Source organism: Schistocerca cancellata, chromosome 1 (genome assembly GCF_023864275.1).
Source record: "Schistocerca cancellata isolate TAMUIC-IGC-003103 chromosome 1, iqSchCanc2.1, whole genome shotgun sequence".
NCBI classification, from domain to species: domain Eukaryota; kingdom Metazoa; phylum Arthropoda; class Insecta; order Orthoptera; family Acrididae; genus Schistocerca; species Schistocerca cancellata.
In genome coordinates, this window is record NC_064626.1 from 1,063,622,766 (window position 1) to 1,063,642,210 (window position 19,445).

The following is a 19,445-nucleotide window of genomic DNA, read 5'->3' on the forward strand; positions in this document are numbered from 1 at the left end:
CCGATATCACAGCTTGATTATGAAGTAGTTATTTTTTCAGTATTGCCCATAGTTATTGGGATGCTCTGAAATAAAGTAAAACACTGTGCATATTTTGAAAGTTTGCAGTGGAAAAAGTAATCACTGGCCAGTTTATGTCTGGTGCATTTTAGCATATATAGAGCTACATAATAAATGCAGCTAACAATCACAATTGTTTTTAGTACTGCAAGGAGTGCCGTATCTCTTTCCAGGCTCAAGTAAATACTTAATACATTTTGATGTGCGGCACTCAAAGCTGTGTGGAGCTCCCTCGTGTTCCCCTTTTCTGTGTGCAGCAGATTCAAGCCGTATCACTACCTCACATGGTGCTTTCAAGTTGGGAAGATATCTTGACCTGTGCACTTCTTTTTGCTGCATGTAGTTAACAAGCCATTCACACAAGAGGATCTATTTCATCCAGCTTGTTGGAAAAAGCCCTTCTCTATAGGTTCACACAACGAAATCATATTTTAAGGCAGATGTGACCAGCCTGGCACAGAGAAAGATGGCAACAGAAATGAAAGAAACAGTCAAGAACATGCTGTGGAGCCTGTGACATCATTTTTAACTTCTTATCTTCATTGGTGCAGTTTCTTATTCACATAACAAACCTATACTTCTGGTAAGCGACAGCAAAATGTTGGTTGAAATTGAAATGGAGGAGCCTCTATTTAAGGTTCTGAAAACATTCACTGTAGTATGCAAATGGAGCAAGTACATTTAAACATGCAGCTTTGAATTAATTTGTCTACAGTCAAGAAACCTTATTGTTTGGCCCTCCACCTTGTTTCTTCACCTGTATATGAAAGGCACATACCTTCACTTAAGTAAAATGAAGACTGCAAAGCAATTTTAATGCAACGTTGTCAGCCACAGACCCTCAAGAAAGTGAAAAATTGTCAAACATAAGAAGACACTAGTTATGTGGTTGAATGTACATGGTACTAATACCACCTCTAACCAAAAGAAAAACACTGAAGCCTCCCCCCACTTGAGTACAATACACAGCATCTTCCACAACCATGAGAAACTGTCAGAAAAGTCCTTCTTGGGAATGCTGTTCAACTTGGGCACCACACTGACGTGAATGTTGGTTATGTCATTAAAGTGTTGACCCTTCATGAGAATTTTTATTTTTGGGAATTAAAATAAAAATCTTTCAGCACCAACTGGGTGAATACAGAGGATGGTCAAGAATGGCACTTGCTTTTTTGCTAGAAACTGCACTATAACTGCAGCTGTGTGAGAGGGCACATTGCCATGCAGTAACAAGAAATTCTTCCCCTTCCTTTGTTGCAAATGAACCCTCTGAATCCTCTCCCGTAACCAATCCATTATGACCAAATAATACTGGGAATTTACAGTGGTTCCAGTGGAAACAAATTCCCTGTGTCTAATGCCATGAGAATCAAAATAGCCAATGAGCATTGTCTTCACTTTTGATTTTGTCATTTGGACCTTCTCCAGTTTTGGAGAACCATAAGAGACTCATTCTGCACTTTTGTGTTTTGCAGTACGTTCAAACTGATAACACCAGGTATTGGCACTAATGACTATTTTTTCCAGAAAAGAACTGTTCACATTTCTCACTTCAATCTAATAACGGCAAAAGGTCCAAGCTCTCTGCTTTTGCTCAGGAGTCAAGGTCTGCAGAATAGTCTTTGCACCTTTTCCTCTTGTTCAAAACATTCTGGAGAATTGTCTTAACCACTTGATTGGAGACACTCAGTTCTTCAACACTAGCTCTGTGTGAGAGAACATGAATTTTCTCAAATGTTTCCGTCAGGTGGACACACCCTGACCTCTCATTGTCCTCGAGTGATGCCTGTTCCTGTTTAAAATGTTTAAACCACTCAAACACTCGCACACAATTTAAAGAATTATTGCCGTAAGCCTTTATCATGGATTGAAGTGTCCCCGTGGCCATTTTATCAGATAAAACCTGAAATCAAACCACTGCTCGTTGTTCCACTGCGATTTGTGACAAGAATGTTGGCACACTTGAGCACACGTCCACTACCTAACACTGCTTGCTCACAAATGACTGGTCGAATGCACAATTGTGGCTTGCAGTTCTTAATTCAAGCTACTACCATAATTACTGTGCTGATGTCATTTCTATGTTAGGAATAAAAGCTGCTTTAGAACTTTTTGGAAAAACAGTATGGATCACAAAATTAACAGCAATAACTTCTGACTCCAATTAAGAAGTCTCATCTGAAAAACTGACAAAAGTGGCAAACCATCATAGTCCCCAAACAACTAAGGCCATTTAAAAGACTAAAACTATGTGATGAACATCTCTCAGAGCTTCACAGAGGAAATATGTATGACTATGCAGATGCAACTATGCAGTGGCCACACCAAACACAAATATAGGTTCTTTCTCAAAGTACCAAACCATCTTAATGTATTCACGCATAATTGTGAAACATATCTTCCTTTAGTGGACTGTAGTGAACAGTCTCAGAGACAAGCTGAAGCTGAATAAAATCTCTTCCTCACATTAGAGTGATGTATGAAGGTGGGTGGTGGGGCAAAGTACAGAAGTAAGGCAATAGTGTACACCATTTGCCACACAAGCCAACGAAGACATTGTGTTGCATCTGCTTACAGCAAGGACACTAGGGTCGCACAGAAAATATAGTGATGATATGTTACTGTAGGTATAGCGAGCATATCTGTTGATTGTTTTAACTTAAGTTGAGATACAGCAGACACAAGTATTACGTAAACATGTGACAACAGTAGTTTTTGAAGTATATGATTTAGTCAGGAAACAGTCAGAAAAAGAAAGAGAGTTTCCTTGTGGAATGTATTTTGTAGGACAGCTCTCTCTGCACAAAATAAATCGCACACCTGCCTCCTAACTTGCACATTGCTCTAGCAACAATCAAAGTACTATATAATGAGCCATGTGATTATAAAGAGAACATTTGAACTGGTATGTGTACTAAGCTTAGGAGATGGTGGGAAATCGGGAGAGGGAGGGCGGGGGATCAGCTCCAGTCATTGATCCCTCCACATGCTCAATTTTAAGTCCCCACCAGAAGATATTGATATGAGCAGCATGTAATACATTTAATCTCTAGCTCACAATTAGACGCCTATTGGGGGTGCCACTTGCGACTTGGGCCACAACACGTCCCGCTGCATCAGCCAGTCACACTCATTACAAACTAGTATGACAGTACTGACTTGTTACTTCATTACTCTCATCTTTGACTGTGAGAATGAATAACAAACAAGCATATTGAGTAAAATGGTCAAGAGGTAATGAGGATTGTACTATGTTGCATTAAAATTGATCCGGGAATTTTAAAGCTATGAGAAGAGCAGATGGCTGAGAGGCAACAGCAAGCACAGGAGAAAAAAATGTGCAGACTGTGTTACAGCAACAGCAGTTAATGCAACAGATAATGACCTAGAAATATCTTGTCAGAACCATGAACAGTGTCATTGCCCCATCTACCTTATTTGAATGTTTGAACAATTCTAAAGAAAGCTGAGACTGACATTTACGCCATTTTCAGTTCTAATGCAAAGCAAGTAAGATGGACTCCTAGCAGTTAATGAACTCAAGAACTCTATTGTGACCTTCAAGCATCTTTTCATTCGAAATGGTTCATAAAGATGCACCCATTCTCATACATAATTAGTATTTCTATCGATGTTGACATTGTGGTCTTCAGTCTGAACACTACAATTCCTTCATGTTTCTGGATGTGTCCTATCAACCAATTATTTTAATCACATTGTGCCATAAATATCTTTTCTGCTCAATTAAATTCAGTACCTCCTCATCCACTACCCACCTAATTCTCAGCATTCTTCTAAAGCACCACATTTTAAAAGCTTCTATCGTCTTTTTGTCTTAATTGTTTGCTGTCCACCTTTCACTTCCATACAGGGCTACACTCCATGCAAATCTTCAGAAAAGGCTTCCTAACACTTGAACTGATATTAAATGTCAATCAATTCCTATTTTTCAGAAATGCTTTTCTTGCTAGTGTCTGTCTGCATTTTGTATCCTCACTACTTCAGCCATGATCAGCTACTTTCTGCACTAATGGCAAAACTCATCTTCTACTTATAGTGTCTCATTTCCTCATTGTCATTATTTGGTTCCAAGTACATTCCATTGTCCTCATTTTGCTTTTATTGATGTTCATTTTATAAACTCTCTTGAAGATACCACCCACTCCACTCAACTACTCTTTCAAGTGCTTTGCTATTTCTGACAGAACTACAGAGTCCTTCTCCCTGACCTTAAGTCCCTGTCTAAATTTCTGCTGGTTTCCTTCACAGCTTGCTCAATGTACAAATTGAATGACATCGGGGATAATCCACAACATTCTCTTGTCCCCCTCTCAACTATGGCTTCTCTTTCAGGTTTTCAGACTTTTGTAACTGCAGCCTTGTACCTGTACAAGTTATAAATAACCTTTCATTCCCTGTATTTTATCCCTACTATCTTCAATTGAGTGAATTCTGGTCAATATTGTCAAAAGCTTTCTCTAAATCTACAAATCTTATGAATGTAGGTTTGCCTTGGCTCAGTACAACGTTTGTTTCTTCAGGCCAAGCTCCTTAATTTAATATGTTTTTTCAAAATTTTACAATTTTAATCTACATTACATAACCAACAAATTGTGGTCTGAGTCCGTATCTGCCCCTGGAAATGCATTACAGTTTAAAACCTTTTTTCAAAATCTCTATCTTACCATTATACAGGCTATTCATTTTAAGTGAAGACTGACATATCTTGAAAACTACACATTGGATCAGAAGAAAGTTTTAATTCCTATTTGTTTATCTAAGAGGGGGACTTTTGTAAACCCTCACTGCCAGTTTTATAAAGGCTTTGTCGCTACTGCTGTAACAGTAGGCTGAGTTTGTGAGTTTGTAAAACGTCTTTTGGTGCAGTACACCGCTAAGACAATTTCTCCCTGGCACTATTACACTACTATGCCACAAGGTCAGATAACAGGATAAGAGAACGAAGGTTCTACATCACTCCCACAAATTAGTAACAGTGCCACACAAATTAGTTAATTTGCTACTCACCATATAGCGGAGATGCTGAGTCGCGATAGGCACAATAAAAAGACTCACACACTCATAGCTTTCGGCCATTAAGCCTTTTAAGCCTTTGTCAGCAGTAGCCACACACACACACACACACACACACACACACACACACACACACACACACACACACACACACCTGCAGTCTCAGAGAGCTGAAACTACACTGCGGTGTAGTTTCAGCTCTCTGAGACTGCAGACGTGTGTGCAAGTTGGGTTTGCGTGAGAGAGAGAGTGTGTGTGTGTGTGTGTGTGTGTGTGTGTGTGTGTGTGTGTGTGTGTGTGTACTGCTGACAAAGGCTTAATGGCCAAAAGCTATGAGTGTGTGAATCTTTTTATTGTGCCTATCGCGACTCAGCACTTCTGCTAAATTAGTTAAAAAGGTTCACTTATTTTTGTGATCTGCGAATAATAAAATCTGCAACACTGCTTCTAATATAACACAAAAAAGGCCCTAAATGGCTAAGTGCAAATAATCGTAGGTAAACTTCGCAGTACATAGCAACAGGAATTACAACAACTGTCTGTTCAATTCTAAATGATGTTACCTGCCTAAGTTAGCCCTGCACAATGATCTATAGCTGAGTGGATGAGGGCTGCTCTTCTATCTTCCAAGTCGGCTTCTGTCCATTGTTTTTATAGCAGATTATGATTCTATGGCAAAATCTACAAATGTTTAGTCTGTAGCATTTTCTTTGTTTCGCCATGGATGGTACTGTAATCGGAGGAATAGAAATGGTTACACAATCATAATTTATTACATGCTACTCAATGGCCCTTGAAATGTCCAACAGCATGTGAGACCCCACCTCCATGCTGCGATGGTAGGACAGGCCAGTATTTCATAATGTATAACCAGAAACCTCATTTGCAATGTTTTATTCCTCTGACATATCAAACAGAGGATTACCCGAGGTGTCATTGTGGCTGTGGCTCAAGGCAAAAGTTACTCAACTTTTCCAATTGAGTTATGTGTTAAAACATAACACCGCCAACTTCAAGACATTTAGTGATCCTCTTTTCAAATGGCCATAGACAGGATAGAAGCATTCGGTGGGAATGTAAGCACAGGCAGTTTTGATGTGGACAGTCATGTCTTCGCAGCCTGTTTGCACTTGCTGGTACATATTATCTTTTAAATATCCCCACTAAGGGAAATCCGGTGACATCAAATCTGGTGACCTAGGGGGCCAATTAATAGGGTCACCTGTACCGATCCACCAACCAGTGTAAACACAGTCTAACACCTTCTGTGCTTCAATTGCGCTGGACGACGGTCACGCTGAAACCACATACATTGTCGACCATACAGGGCAACATCCTGCAGTAGTACTGGTAGTTCCTGTTCCATAAATGTTCAATATTTGTGTCTATTCACCATGCCATCGATAAAATATGAGCCAAGAGTTTGTCCCGGCCAATGAGTTTGTCCCCCAGGATGCCACACCATACGTTAACCAACCAAAGACAATGATGGTCAACTTGCCGTAGCCAGTGGTAATTGTCTACACTCCAGTAACACATATTATATCAGTTAATGCTACTATGGTTTGTGAATAAAGACTCATAGGAGAATAATAAGTGGCAAAGAATGTGGGGGTCATCTGCATTTGCTAATGTGCTCATTCACAAAACACTAAATGGTTATAGAAATAGGCGCCATGAACTCTCGATGCAGTGACACAAGGTGTGAATGATACTTTTGACGATGCAGTACTGTGACAATATTACCAATGGACATTCTGGAATCACAGTGTATTTGCCGGGTGTTTAACTGTGGGTGCACTGCCACTAGTACAGCTATTTCATTAGTTTCTCCTGTAACACGTTTGCTTCATTTAATTTTGCTGGTCAGTAAACTGCCATCAGACAAAGACGTTCACAACATTGCAAAAGAATGAATGAGAGTGAGCTTTGAGCTTTCTCTGGAAAACTCTCGGCATACAAGGCAACAGAAGCCTCAACATCGATCTCCTACATTCTCCATAAATCAGGATCATTTTGATTTTTTTTCTTCTGTAATTGCAACATTCATCATTCCCTTGGGCTTATGTTCTCCAAATGATAGGCAGACATGCAGGCAAGAAGCACTGCGCAATTATTGCAATGCTTAGAGACATTATCAGTACACTGAACTCACATTCGGGAGGACGATGGTTCAATCCCGCATACAGCCATCCTGATTTAGGTTTTCCGTGATTTCCATAAATCGCTCCAGGTAAATGCCGGGATGGTTCCTTTGAAAGGGCACGCCGACTTACTTCCATCCTTCCCTAATCTGATGAGACCGTTGACCTTGCTGTCTGGTCTCCTTCCCCAAACAACCCAACCCATTATGAGCATGATACACGAGTTCCGGTTGCAGTGTACTGCCTGTTATGATACGTCATAATTCGCTACATGGCCACGTAGGCACATCGAGTAGTCCGCTGCTAGATATATCAGAGTAATACAACATTGCGAATGTGGTTTACAATTAGAAGTTACAAAATATTGGCCTGTCCTGCCCTCACAGAATGGAGGTGGGGGTCCCATGTGCCATAGGATATTCAAGGACCATTGAGTAGCAAGTCGTAAATTACAATGATGTACCCATTTCTATTCCTCTGATTACAGCACTACCCATGGCAAAACGAAGAAATTGCTTCAGACAAAACACACACAGATTTTGTCATAGAATCATAATCTGCAATAAAAAATGGGTGTTCCCTTTGAAAGTTTCAATGTTGGCCCCCCCTGCCACCTATGCATAGGGTGGGATGACAGGTTGAGTGTGATATCATTGGATGTCCCCTTCCAAGACAAACAAATTGGAATTATAACTTTTTTTTATTGAATGTGTAGTTTTCGAGATATTTCTTTGTCTTCAATTAAAATGAACACCCTGAACATTTAATCTGGAACCTTCCAGTTTTCCCAGGTCTCCTCCTGTATATAACCTCCTTTCATGATTCTTACACCAAGTGTTAGCAATGATTAAATTGTGCTCCGTCCAAAATTGTTATAGATTCCTTTCCCTCAGTCCATGTTCTCCTACTATTTATCATTCTCTTGCTTTTCCTACTAAATCTTTTGATGTATACACGATTTTCTGACCAAGCATTTTTGTAAAACACACACACACACACACACACACACACACACACACACACACACACCATGCTGAGTAGGAGGCATACTGCCACATACACGATAGTCAGAATAAGATAAGTCGTCATATGCAGCCTTGGTTGCTCTGTCTCAGTGGCACAGGCAATGTTTCTTTCAAATGGTGTACATTTCCTACCCTGACTCCATAATTCTAGTTGTAATGCAGGCCAAGACTCTGAGCCCATCTGACCTTAGTTTTTCAATGCTGTCAAAATTAATTTCTCTTGTGAGGGAGCATTCCCAGCACAGAAAATATTTAAAAATGTTTTTGAAATTGATCATATTTCTACAAGTGTTGTGACTTGTAGTCGATGGAAAACTTTAGTCTTGTCGTTGTCCAACTCACACATAACTGCTGAGAAAACAAACACAGCCTATACTTGCAGCAAGAAGGGAAACAAGGTGCACATATAAACAACTGTATGACATACCACTCAACTGCTTCACACACATGCCTGCAGCACTTGCTACCCTCAGCATGCTACTGATGACACACAACATCAAAGACAATCAGGTGGAGTTTAAAGAGGATATGGGCAATGCTATGTCACTCATCAACATATAAACATGCTGGCTTCTGAGCTCTCTGCAACTCCAAGAACCATAGAAGTAGGTGGTTATGTACAGTAATAAAATAATACAATTCAATGGCCAGATCACAGTCAAAGCAAAATATGTCGAGTACTAACATTCTTAATCACAGCTTAATCAAAAACACCAGTTTTTTTTTTTGTCTTTTTTTTTTGGGGGGGGGGGGGGGGGATTAATCCTCTTTTGTTCTGCAGATTTCAAATTAAAGAACATGTAAACCTAGTTTCTAGTACCATTTTGTGCAACAATCTAGAAATATTCTGTCAGAATCATGGACAGCCATTTGTGCCAGAAGTTTGTGTGTTCCCACATCCTCTGTCCAACAGTTTTTCCCCCGCTCCATTGTATCACCTCCCTATTCTTGCCCCTTCATCCTCTTTGTGTACCGCTCTCTGAAAACACACCCGCCCTTCCCTACTCCTCTCCTTTTTTGTCAACTCCCCCTTACGCCCTCCTGTAGAAGGGTGTACTATTGTCGAGTATTTGTCCATTCATGTCATTTCAGTTCCGAAAATACTTAAATTTAGCCAAAGTACAGTTTAAACATGATAGCTATATAGACAATGAATTTTTCACTCTGCGCCAGTGTGTGCACTTATATGGAACTTCCTGGAGCCACTACCCTCCCCAAATTCGGCCAACCTGTGCCACAAAACCACCATTTCACCCTCCTGTTCTCATCAAATTACATCTCTGCAAGACCTTAAGTACCAAAGCCTCAAAAGAAATGCAAGACAACCCCTGTAGCACCTTATTACACATTGGCAAATATAAGACCACCCTGGATTTTTTCAATGGCGAACTTGGGAAAAAGCCTCATCTCTAAATCAGGTAAATATGGTATATTGGCCAGATATTGCTGCAGATACAAAAGAATGGTCTAGACCTCTAACTACTGTACTTAGAACCAGGTAGCTACAGAGCAGCATTTCTCCCCTCAGCCTAAACTGGAGCACCTTTGGGAGCAGGTGGATACTGATATTGCTCAGCCTTTCCAGGGCAATGTGGCTGCTAGTAGTGGATGCTACCCCCAACTTCAAATTTGTGTCATGGATGGCAACACAAAATATGTAGCATTACAAGGTCTTGACCAACATCTCTGGCAAAGAGGCGCTTGGCAGTGGGTCACAGTTTGTCTCAGTTTTGAACAGTTCTGTCCAAGTGCTGAATACAATGCTCAACCACCGTCTCAACCCATCCAGCTATCAACTCAACTCAGAGGACGAGGGATTTTCATGATGTTCAAAACTTAACTACAGTGAAGAAGGGTATCAGCCATCTGAGGATGCCTTGAACTGCTTCAACACTAGTTCCACCCTTTTAATGACTGCAGCCTGAAGAAGCAGCTGCACAGAAGCAGTTACTGCACACTGTTAGATCACCTGCACCTGGCCCAGTACCCATAAGACAGCCCTTACTATCCCTCAGCATTGTCATTCAAGGGCCCTAGCAGTGAATGCCCATTGCCTGTCCCCCATTCACCCAGTAAGTATAACCAGTAAGTATAACCCTAGTCCCAGCCTCCAGCCTCCACTCTCACACCCCTATGACCTCTGCCCACATCGTAACTGCCAGACGCAATTGGAAGTCCAGGATCAATGTAGACAGTTTATCTCCCACAGCACAACCAGCAACAACTGAGGCAGGCGCTAGTTGGCAGCCAACAGACATGTTGGACGCATACTAATCTAGGAGTCTACAAATCCCAATACAAAAATGTCATTCATTTCTTAGGCTGGACTTCCAAGCACCATCAAACCCCTAAGGCAGACTTAAAAAAGGACATATCTGACCTTGTGTGCCTTTTAAATGGGGGAACGGTTTTGTATTCTCACCAGAAGATATTGAAGTCAGAGGCATAAAACACAATGTTCTGATTCTGATCCTAGTGTTAAAGAAGACCAAACAGCAAATGTCACTGGCTTTTATTCATGCCCCAGGACAGAAGCAATGTACCCCATCTGTCTGTGTAAAGAGTAAAGTTAGTGTGGAAGCGTGAGAGTGTTCTAAATGTTTATATATCTGAGGCAGAACATGGAACCAGCCCATTATTCTCCCAGTGAAACGTGGGAAACTGCCTAAAAAACCACATCCAGGCTGGCCGACACACCAACCCATTGTCCTTAATACACCAGCTCATTGTCATTAATCCACCGAGCAGATTCAATCCAGGGCCGATGCACGTTCCCATCAAAGAAGCAGTCCTGTTAACACATCTGGCTATTCAGGTGGGTAAACTGCAATGCCTCTCGCAACTACAACAGCCAAGCTACTTGTTGGGATTGCATGTACAGGGAAAATTTCTATGGAAGGAAGGACAAATCTCTATGGAACAAAAATTTAAAATTACTGTTCTTGCATTTCAAATTATTATTATTATTATTATTATTATTATTATTATTATTTTTATGAAAAATGCGTACCTTCTTATTTCTAATCACGTATCGTAATTGCCGATGTTTTATGGAAAATTTAAAGTTGTTAAAAAAGGAAAAAATTACAATTTTTTTCCACCCTATGCTTCACAGAAATGTTCCTAGAACAAGCACCTTTGTTTAGAAAACTTGCACCAGTCAGGAATCAAACTCGGGACCCCTATGTGCCAGGCAAGCATTCTATCACACAGCCACACAGACTCGAAAATATTCACCTTATTTTAAGGTACCTGTTACTGTCCTTCAAAGTAGTCACCAGCATTGTATAGACCCCGTTGCCACCAATGTGGATGGCCTAGTATACCATTAGCAGAGCCTGTTTGTTGATGGCGTGAATGGAGCGGTCTACTGCCAGTCGAATCTCTGGAACAGTTCTGAAGCGAATGCCATGCAGTGTTTCCTTCATCTTCAGAATCAAATCAAAGTCACAAGGGCTTACGTCCAGGGAGTATGGTGGATGGTACAGTACTTCCCAGTCCCATCGACTGAATGGAGCAGCCACAGTTTGCTGTATGCGCCCGCGCATTGTAGTGCAAAATGATGGGTGGGCTGCGCAGAAAGTGTTGCCGCTTATTTCGCAAAGCTGGTCACAGGTGACGCTCCAGAAACGAACAGTAATACTGTGTATTGAGGGTCTGCCATGGAGGAATGTAATGCGTTAGGATAACACCATCACAGTCGTACATGAGAATCACCATAACTTTTGACCGCTCCATTCACACCATCAACAGAACAGGCTCTGCTAATGGTATACTACATCTTCCACATCGCTGGCAATGGGTTCTACACAAACCTGGTGACTACTTTGAAGGACAGTAACAGATGCAAGCATGTAACTCTTTTGTATCGGTTGTGAATAAATAGTTGCCACTATTTAAGTTTCAACCCTCATTAGATTCATAAAGTGGACAGACACTTTCCTCACTCTGTCTGTCCATGGTGATTTTGAGACTTGTGCTAGAAAGCAGCTTCAGTGCACTTACCGAACACTCTGATTCTGAACTCTTTCTGTCTGCAACTAAGTGACAGTACATAATTGCAGCTGCACTGCTCTGTGACTCACTGTGAATGATTTTCGTGTACAGCCTGTGCAATAGTAAAGTCAATCACCATTTTTTCCACTAATGCATGTTTGTTTCCTATATCTTGAAACGCATACTGGGACTCAACAAACCCACTTCATCACACATACAGCTTATGCACTAGGCTTACACTATTAACAGAGCTTGTATTTAGAGACAGTCATAATAAAAGGTGTAGTAGTGATGGGCCACGCACAAAGTGAGTGAGACCATGAAGTTTAGTCCCTTAAACACTAGGTATTCAATAATCCTCTTTTCACAAAATTATTTCAAACCCAGCTCAACTTTAAGTAAATACAGAGGTCACAGTATTTTCAATGTACACTGCAGTAAAATGTTTGTCTCCTCAACTACAGATTAAAAATTTATGAAATACATAAATTAGAATTACTGTACTTACATTTCAAATGATTGAGGAAGCAATCCACCAAATCAAATGACAGAACTTCCTGCAGTTTATAATCATAAATTCTACACAGCAATGTGATCAGTGGTTTGATTCTGAGGTTAGTATTGATAGCATGATTCATGGAGGTAAAAATGCTATAAACTATAGAAATGCACACAGGTGAATCTGCAAGGAAAAAAAATCACAATTTAAAAACAAAATCTAACTATCTGAAGAGTACTTAAAATACAAAATCCATTTTTGCAGGTTACTGCTTCTCAGCTAATGTACTACTGTTCGCTCAACTGGTTTTCAATATAAGTTCAGACTCTCTCTTCTTCAAGTGTGATTGTTTTGAGACAAAATGTTGTAAAATAAGTAGTCTCCAGGAACAAATCTATTAAATTTTATCTATAACACAGCCATCTCATAATCACTACAGTAGCACAACCAAATCTTAGTTTTCAGTCACAAAATTTTCTAACTGACAAAGGTAACAGTTTCTATTTTATCCTCTTTGACAAGCTATTCCCTTTCAGCCAATATATTACTGCTGATTAAATTTGTTCAAAGAAATACGCAGCAGCTTAATTTCATCCATAGAAGCTATTGCTGGAGCCACCAAACTGTCAAAAGGAATGGAAGAAAAAGCTTAGCTTTCAAGCTAAGTGAAATGAAAACACACACACACACACACACACACACACACACATTTAGCCCCTTCACCATTATAAATAGATGACATGGATTAACTTTCATGTGACTGTCCAAGTTTGTTTCTTTTAAACAACATTCACACACTTTTGACACTAAGCATGACAACTACACACAGTACAAGAGACTTTTTCATCTGCCATGCAGATATGACTATTTTACTCTTATGACCACACAAATAAATACAGTGATTGAGTGTAATGTTACCTCCATGTACTTTGTAAAAACAACTTGACTGAATGGACATTTTTATTTACCTCAGCTACAGCAGTAATAGTGCTAACGCACATTGATCTGTTATCCTATACCTTTGATACTTTGAACTTTACCCATTTGTGCAGAATTTTTCAGTCATTTATCTAGCAAATTCTTTACTGATGTCTCTCTGGTTCCAAAAGACTCAAAGACTCTGATGGAGGTTGAAAGAGTGTCAAGTTGTGCCACAAATTTCTTGCCTCCCCTATTCTAATCAGCATTTCCTCATTAGCTACATGATCGACCCATCTAATCTCCAGCATTCTTCTGTAGCAACACATTTCAAAAGCTTCTATTCCCTTTTTATCTGAACTGTTTATCATCCCTGTTTCACATGCATCCATGGCTACACTCCAGACAAATACCTTCAAAAAAAACTTCGTAACACTTAAATCTATATTCAATGTTAACAAATCTCTCTTCTTCAGAAATGCTTTCTTGCCATTTCCAGTCTACATTTCACATCCTCTCTATTTTGTCCTCCATCAGTTATTTTGCTGCCACAATAGCAAAACTCATGTACTACTTTTAGTGTCCGATTTCCTAACCTGGTTCCCGTAGCATCACCCGATTTAATTCAACTACATTCCATTATCTTTGTTTTGCTTATGTTGACGTTCATATTGTATCTTCCTTTCAAAACACTATGCATTCTGTTCGACTGCTCTTCCAAGCCCTTTGCTGTCTCTGACAGAATTACAATGTCATCAGCAAACCTCGAGGTTTCTGTTTCTTCTCCCTGAGCTTTAATTCCTACTCCAAATTTTTATTTGGTTTCCTTTACTGCTTGTTCAATGTACGAGGGCGGTTCAGAAAGTAACCTCCGATCGGCCACAGTGCGGGTTGTGGGGGGAGTAGCGACGCCATCTGTGCATTCACGCACTCAACAGGTCAGTCGGCATCAAGCCATGGTCGAGTGAACGTCGTACCTGCGCTAGTTTAGTTTTTGTGGCAGTTTGAAATGTGTGCTGCAATAGAAAACCCCGCCAAATGTGAAGTGCGTGCTGTCATAAGGTTTTTTACAGCCAAAGGATATTCTGCAGCAGCTATTCATCGTGAGCTTTGTGCCGTGTACGGACCAAGAGTTATGAGTGAAGGAGTTGTCCGTGAATGGGTACGTTTATTTAAAAGTGGACGAGAAAACGTTCATGACGAAGAGAGGAGTGGTAGACCATCATTGGTGACTGACGAACTCGTTCAGACAGTTGATGCAAAAGTTCGTGAAAATTGACGTTTCCCAATGTCGGAGTTGTCTACTGGTTTTCCACAGATTTCTAAGACTCTCTTGTACGAGATAGTGACAGCAAGATTGGGTTACCGTAAGTTCTGTGCACGATGGGTGCCCAAAATTCTTACCGGCCACCACAAAACTCAAAGAATGGCCTCTGCATTAGATTTTCTGTCACGTTATGAGGACGAAGGAGAACCATTGTTAAACAGAATCGTGACTGGTGACGAAACCTGGATTAAGTACGTGAACCCTGAGACAAAAGAACAATCAAAGATGTGGGCACATTCAAATTCGCCTACCAAACCAAGAAAAGCCTCGCAAGATTTTTCTGCCAGAAAACTGATGGCAACGGTGTTTTGGGATGCCAAAGGGGTGTTGTTGGTTGAATTCATGGAACGTGGTACGACCATTAATCAAGACGTGTATTGTGAAACAATAAAAAAGTTACGACGGGCTATACAGAACAAACACCATGATATGCTGACTTCCGGTATCGTTTTTTTGCACGATAACGCCCATCCTCACTCTGCTCGCAGAACAACGGCCCTTCTTGAGTCCTTCAAGTGGGACGTTATCAACCATCCACCTTACAGCCCAGACCTGGCGCCAAGTGATTATCACCTCTTCATGCATTTGAAGAAATGGCTCGGGTCACAGCGGTTTGATGACGACGAAGAGCTCAAAGATGCGGTCACAGGCTGGCTCCAGGCACAAGCGGGTGATTTTTATGCAGAAGGAATTTCAAAGCTTGTGAAGAGATACGATGAGTGCCTCAATCGCTATGGAGACTATGTAGAAAAATAGTGCAAAGATGTAGTTGTAAGATGTATATATTAAAATATTTTTATTTAACTTGGTGTATTTTTTTTAAATCAACCGGAGGTTACTTTCTGAACGGCCCTCATACATGCTGAATAGCATTGCTGATAGGCTACAAGTCTGGCTCATTCCCTTTTCAACCACTGCCTCCCTTTCACGCCCCTTGACCCTTTGTAACTACCATCTGGTTTCTGTACGAATTGTACACAATGGTTTCTAAAATGGCCTTGTTGGCCAAAAGCTTATTTTGTGACAGTCTTTTTGTTATGCCTATCTGTGACTCAGCATCTCTGCTATATGGAGAGTAGCAACTATCCTTTTCACGATATTGTTACATTCCATCCTGGATTTTCCATTGTTTAAAATCCATATTTTACTGATGTTACAACTACCATGCAGTCAAACTATTAACAATTTCTATAATTAATTTAAACAAAATACAAGAATAAAACTATGTTTCTGTCTCATTGCAGGTACTTACTCATTCCAAGCGATGCTCTTGGGAAAACCTCTGGGTAATGTATCAGAATAGTGTAGATAACTGGGAAACACTTCCTTTTCAGAGAATACAGAGCATCATAGCAAAAAGCCTGTGCTCGTTCACGAAGACCTTCTGCTTTACACAGAGAGGCATGAAATCTTGTCAAAATGTGCAGAAGATCATACTGTAGAAAGAAAAAAGTTAAAAGCCTAAGTGCATTACCAATGCATGTAAGATGCAGAATACATAACAGCAGCAAATCAATGGTAGAAAGTAATATACAAGGGACATTTCATAAATAATGCACGCTATATACTTTTTCTTACATGTTTAATTTTTTTTTCATTATTTCTTTACAGTCCTTCAATACAGTCTCCCTGCTTCTCTACAACTGAATCCCAACATCTCAGAAGCTTTACTGTTCAGGAAACCACTTCGATTGTTCTTTCAAATGGCTTGTGTAATAGTGATAGAAACCTCTTCTGAAGAAAGGTAATGATGTCTACGCATCGGTTTTTTCTACTTCGGAAACAAGTCAAAGTCTGATGGACTCATGTCTGGGCTGTAGGTAGGATGCGGCAACATTTCACACCCATAATTACGCCACTTTTGGGCTACAACATTGCTAATATGTGGGCAAGCAGTGTCCTGGAGAATGATTGGCCCAGCCTTGATCAACTGAGGTCAGATTTTATGCACTTTTCTGTGCAGGTTTTGCATGAAGTTATGATAATACACTGGTGTCACGGGTGTTCCATAGGGGACTATGTCGTAACGATTCCTTGGTGATCATAAGCAAAAATTATCATCTGCTTGAGCTTTGATTGAGCGTGTTGAAATTTTTTTGTGTGTGGAGAATCTGAAGCTCTACTCATTCGACTGTGATTTCAACTCTGCTTCTCTTCAGAAGTCAAACAGTGTGGGACCCATATTGCAGAAATTTTTCTCTTCTGCAAATCATTTATCAGAATACGGAATACTGGCTTCAGAGATTTCCTCACAATCTGCACTGCAGTCTTCTTCAAGAGCATCTGCCACGAGTTTCACACTTCATTCATCTGTTGATGTTTTTGGCCTTCCGAGTTTTTAAGTATTGTCTTTGATCAGGCAACCACCACGAAAACAATTAGCTGTATGTGAAAGTGTACAATGGTCCACTGTTAACTCACCACAAACTCCACTTCACGCACTGCGGATTTCTGTCCGGTTTTTGCCACATAAAGTTTAAATCTTGATGCACAACCTCTGATCTTCAACAGTCACAGTACCAGAGATCCCCAAAGGGTCAATTTCTATCTCTCACCAATTTTATGGTAAAGTGCACAGCAAAAGTGCAAAAACACAAAAAGACTTGCTTCTTCCTCAAGCTCCCAACTACATCTGATGTAATTTTCATTGTTGCTGCATCAAACGATCCACAATAATACCAACCTGTGCATTATTGATGAAATGTCTCTAGTATGAACTTTACTTAAAGCTCTTTTTGAGTGTGAGTGTTTAGGCAGCAGTAATGAAATTGATGATTCAATGGGAAAGTACCGTGTTTACCCAAGTATAAAACACAACACCACTCTTACTTTAAAGAAGTTCTTTGAGAACATTTTATTTTTAACATATTCGACTAATCAAAATCACAGACTCTTTCACTCACATAAATTATCTGCCTAAGAAAGTTAATAACACTGTACATACTCTAAACTTATGCCAGTTATTGATTATCTGCATTTCGAAACTACATGGAGAAATAAAATAGACAAAAAAATTGTTTGCATTAATTTTTATCTTCACTCCCTTCTCTGCTTACTATTTCAGCCAGTCGTCTGTGGTACTACTATTTTTAACTACCACCACCACCGGTATCATTATCTGGGAGGATAGTTTAACCTAACCAATGAGAGGCAATAAAAGAGCAATTAAATTTATAATTTTGGTTTCAAAAAATTTATACTGGGGTTGTCGTTATGGTGGGACCTGAGAATGCAGCTGTTTTTTGCAAATACATGGCAAATTTTGCATGTGTATTGACATGAAAATGTGAAAATATTTTCCTTTGACTCCCGTTTCCAAAATAGTCGTTGCCCAATTCTCTCCCATTAGCTGGGTACAACCAGCAGTTCACTCCCCCAAACCCCTTTCATCCCTGTCATACGGTCAAGGTAACTGTTGACAACATCAGTGCACAAAACACGTAAGTATGCCATTGGCCCCTATCTACACTTTTACTTTCTCCTGTAGAAATTTATACTACTATTATGTATTTGTCCAATTTTCAGTTCCACCTACAAATGAAAAGGCAGTTGCAATCTCTTCGCCACCATTATGAGGAAACTAGTGAAGTCTATTCTTTCGCTAATGCATAATATATTTTGGTAAAATTGCTGTTACATTATGCTTAATGGAGAAAATTAACAAGTAACGTAATTTCATGATTACTTTCACCAGTAAGTCCAGAAAACAATTACCAATATTTTTTTGTTGTGGCAGGCACAACAGCAGCATGCTATGGACAGACAACAGTCGGGGAGAGAGAGGGGTACCCTTCACATGACTGCAACTGACATAGCTTCAATTGTAAATGTGACCCTGTATTTTTCAAATGATTAATTTTGGTGGGGGGGGTATCTCATCTCAAACTTGAGTAAATATGGTATATCGACACATTTGGTGTTGAGGTCTCAGTCAGTCTGAGATATTTTTCTGGGATTAAAAGCAATTTTCTCACACTTCATGCATATCAAAATTACCAGCTTGCAATGTGGTTAGGGTTCTGTGTCAAGAGTGACAGTCCAACTAATAATACTTCCAGATGAGGCATTCTGATACCAAACCCAATAGGATGATGTCGAACAGAGCACCATGGTGTTGAAACCAACCTTCAAGCTGTTAGATTCTTTACTTTTGTCAACAATATGCTGGGGAAATAACAAATCAAACATGGTCGTACCAAAAATATCATAGTAATAATAATCAGCACAGTGCACTAAATGAGCAAATGCACTTGAAACTGCAATCTGAACTAAAAATTTCAGTTGAATTTAATCTGTGGGTCACCTTATGTAGCAGCATCCTGTACTAATGTAAAGGTTCTACTTCTCTTTTGCAGAACTGGAGTGATCATAGGAGTCAGCATGGATCCTAAGAAGCAAAGTGAAATCTGCATTTTCACACCACTTTGTGAATGTTCACTGCA

At 40.0% G+C, this 19,445-nt stretch overlaps 1 protein-coding gene across 4 annotated transcripts in view; it reads right to left on the reverse strand.

Moving 5' to 3' along the window:
- LOC126090623 (uncharacterized) overlaps window positions 1-19,445 on the reverse strand; it is a 131,268-nt gene that overhangs the window by 38,731 nt on the left and 73,092 nt on the right. For all 4 annotated transcript variants that reach the window (XM_049907000.1, XM_049907001.1, XM_049907002.1 and 1 more), the window contains 2 exons: window positions 16,256-16,439; window positions 12,768-12,941 (listed from right to left, as the gene is read on the reverse strand). In XM_049907000.1, the coding sequence (XP_049762957.1) occupies window positions 12,768-12,941; window positions 16,256-16,439 (358 nt within the window). The remainder of the gene's footprint in view (window positions 1-12,767; window positions 12,942-16,255; window positions 16,440-19,445) is intronic.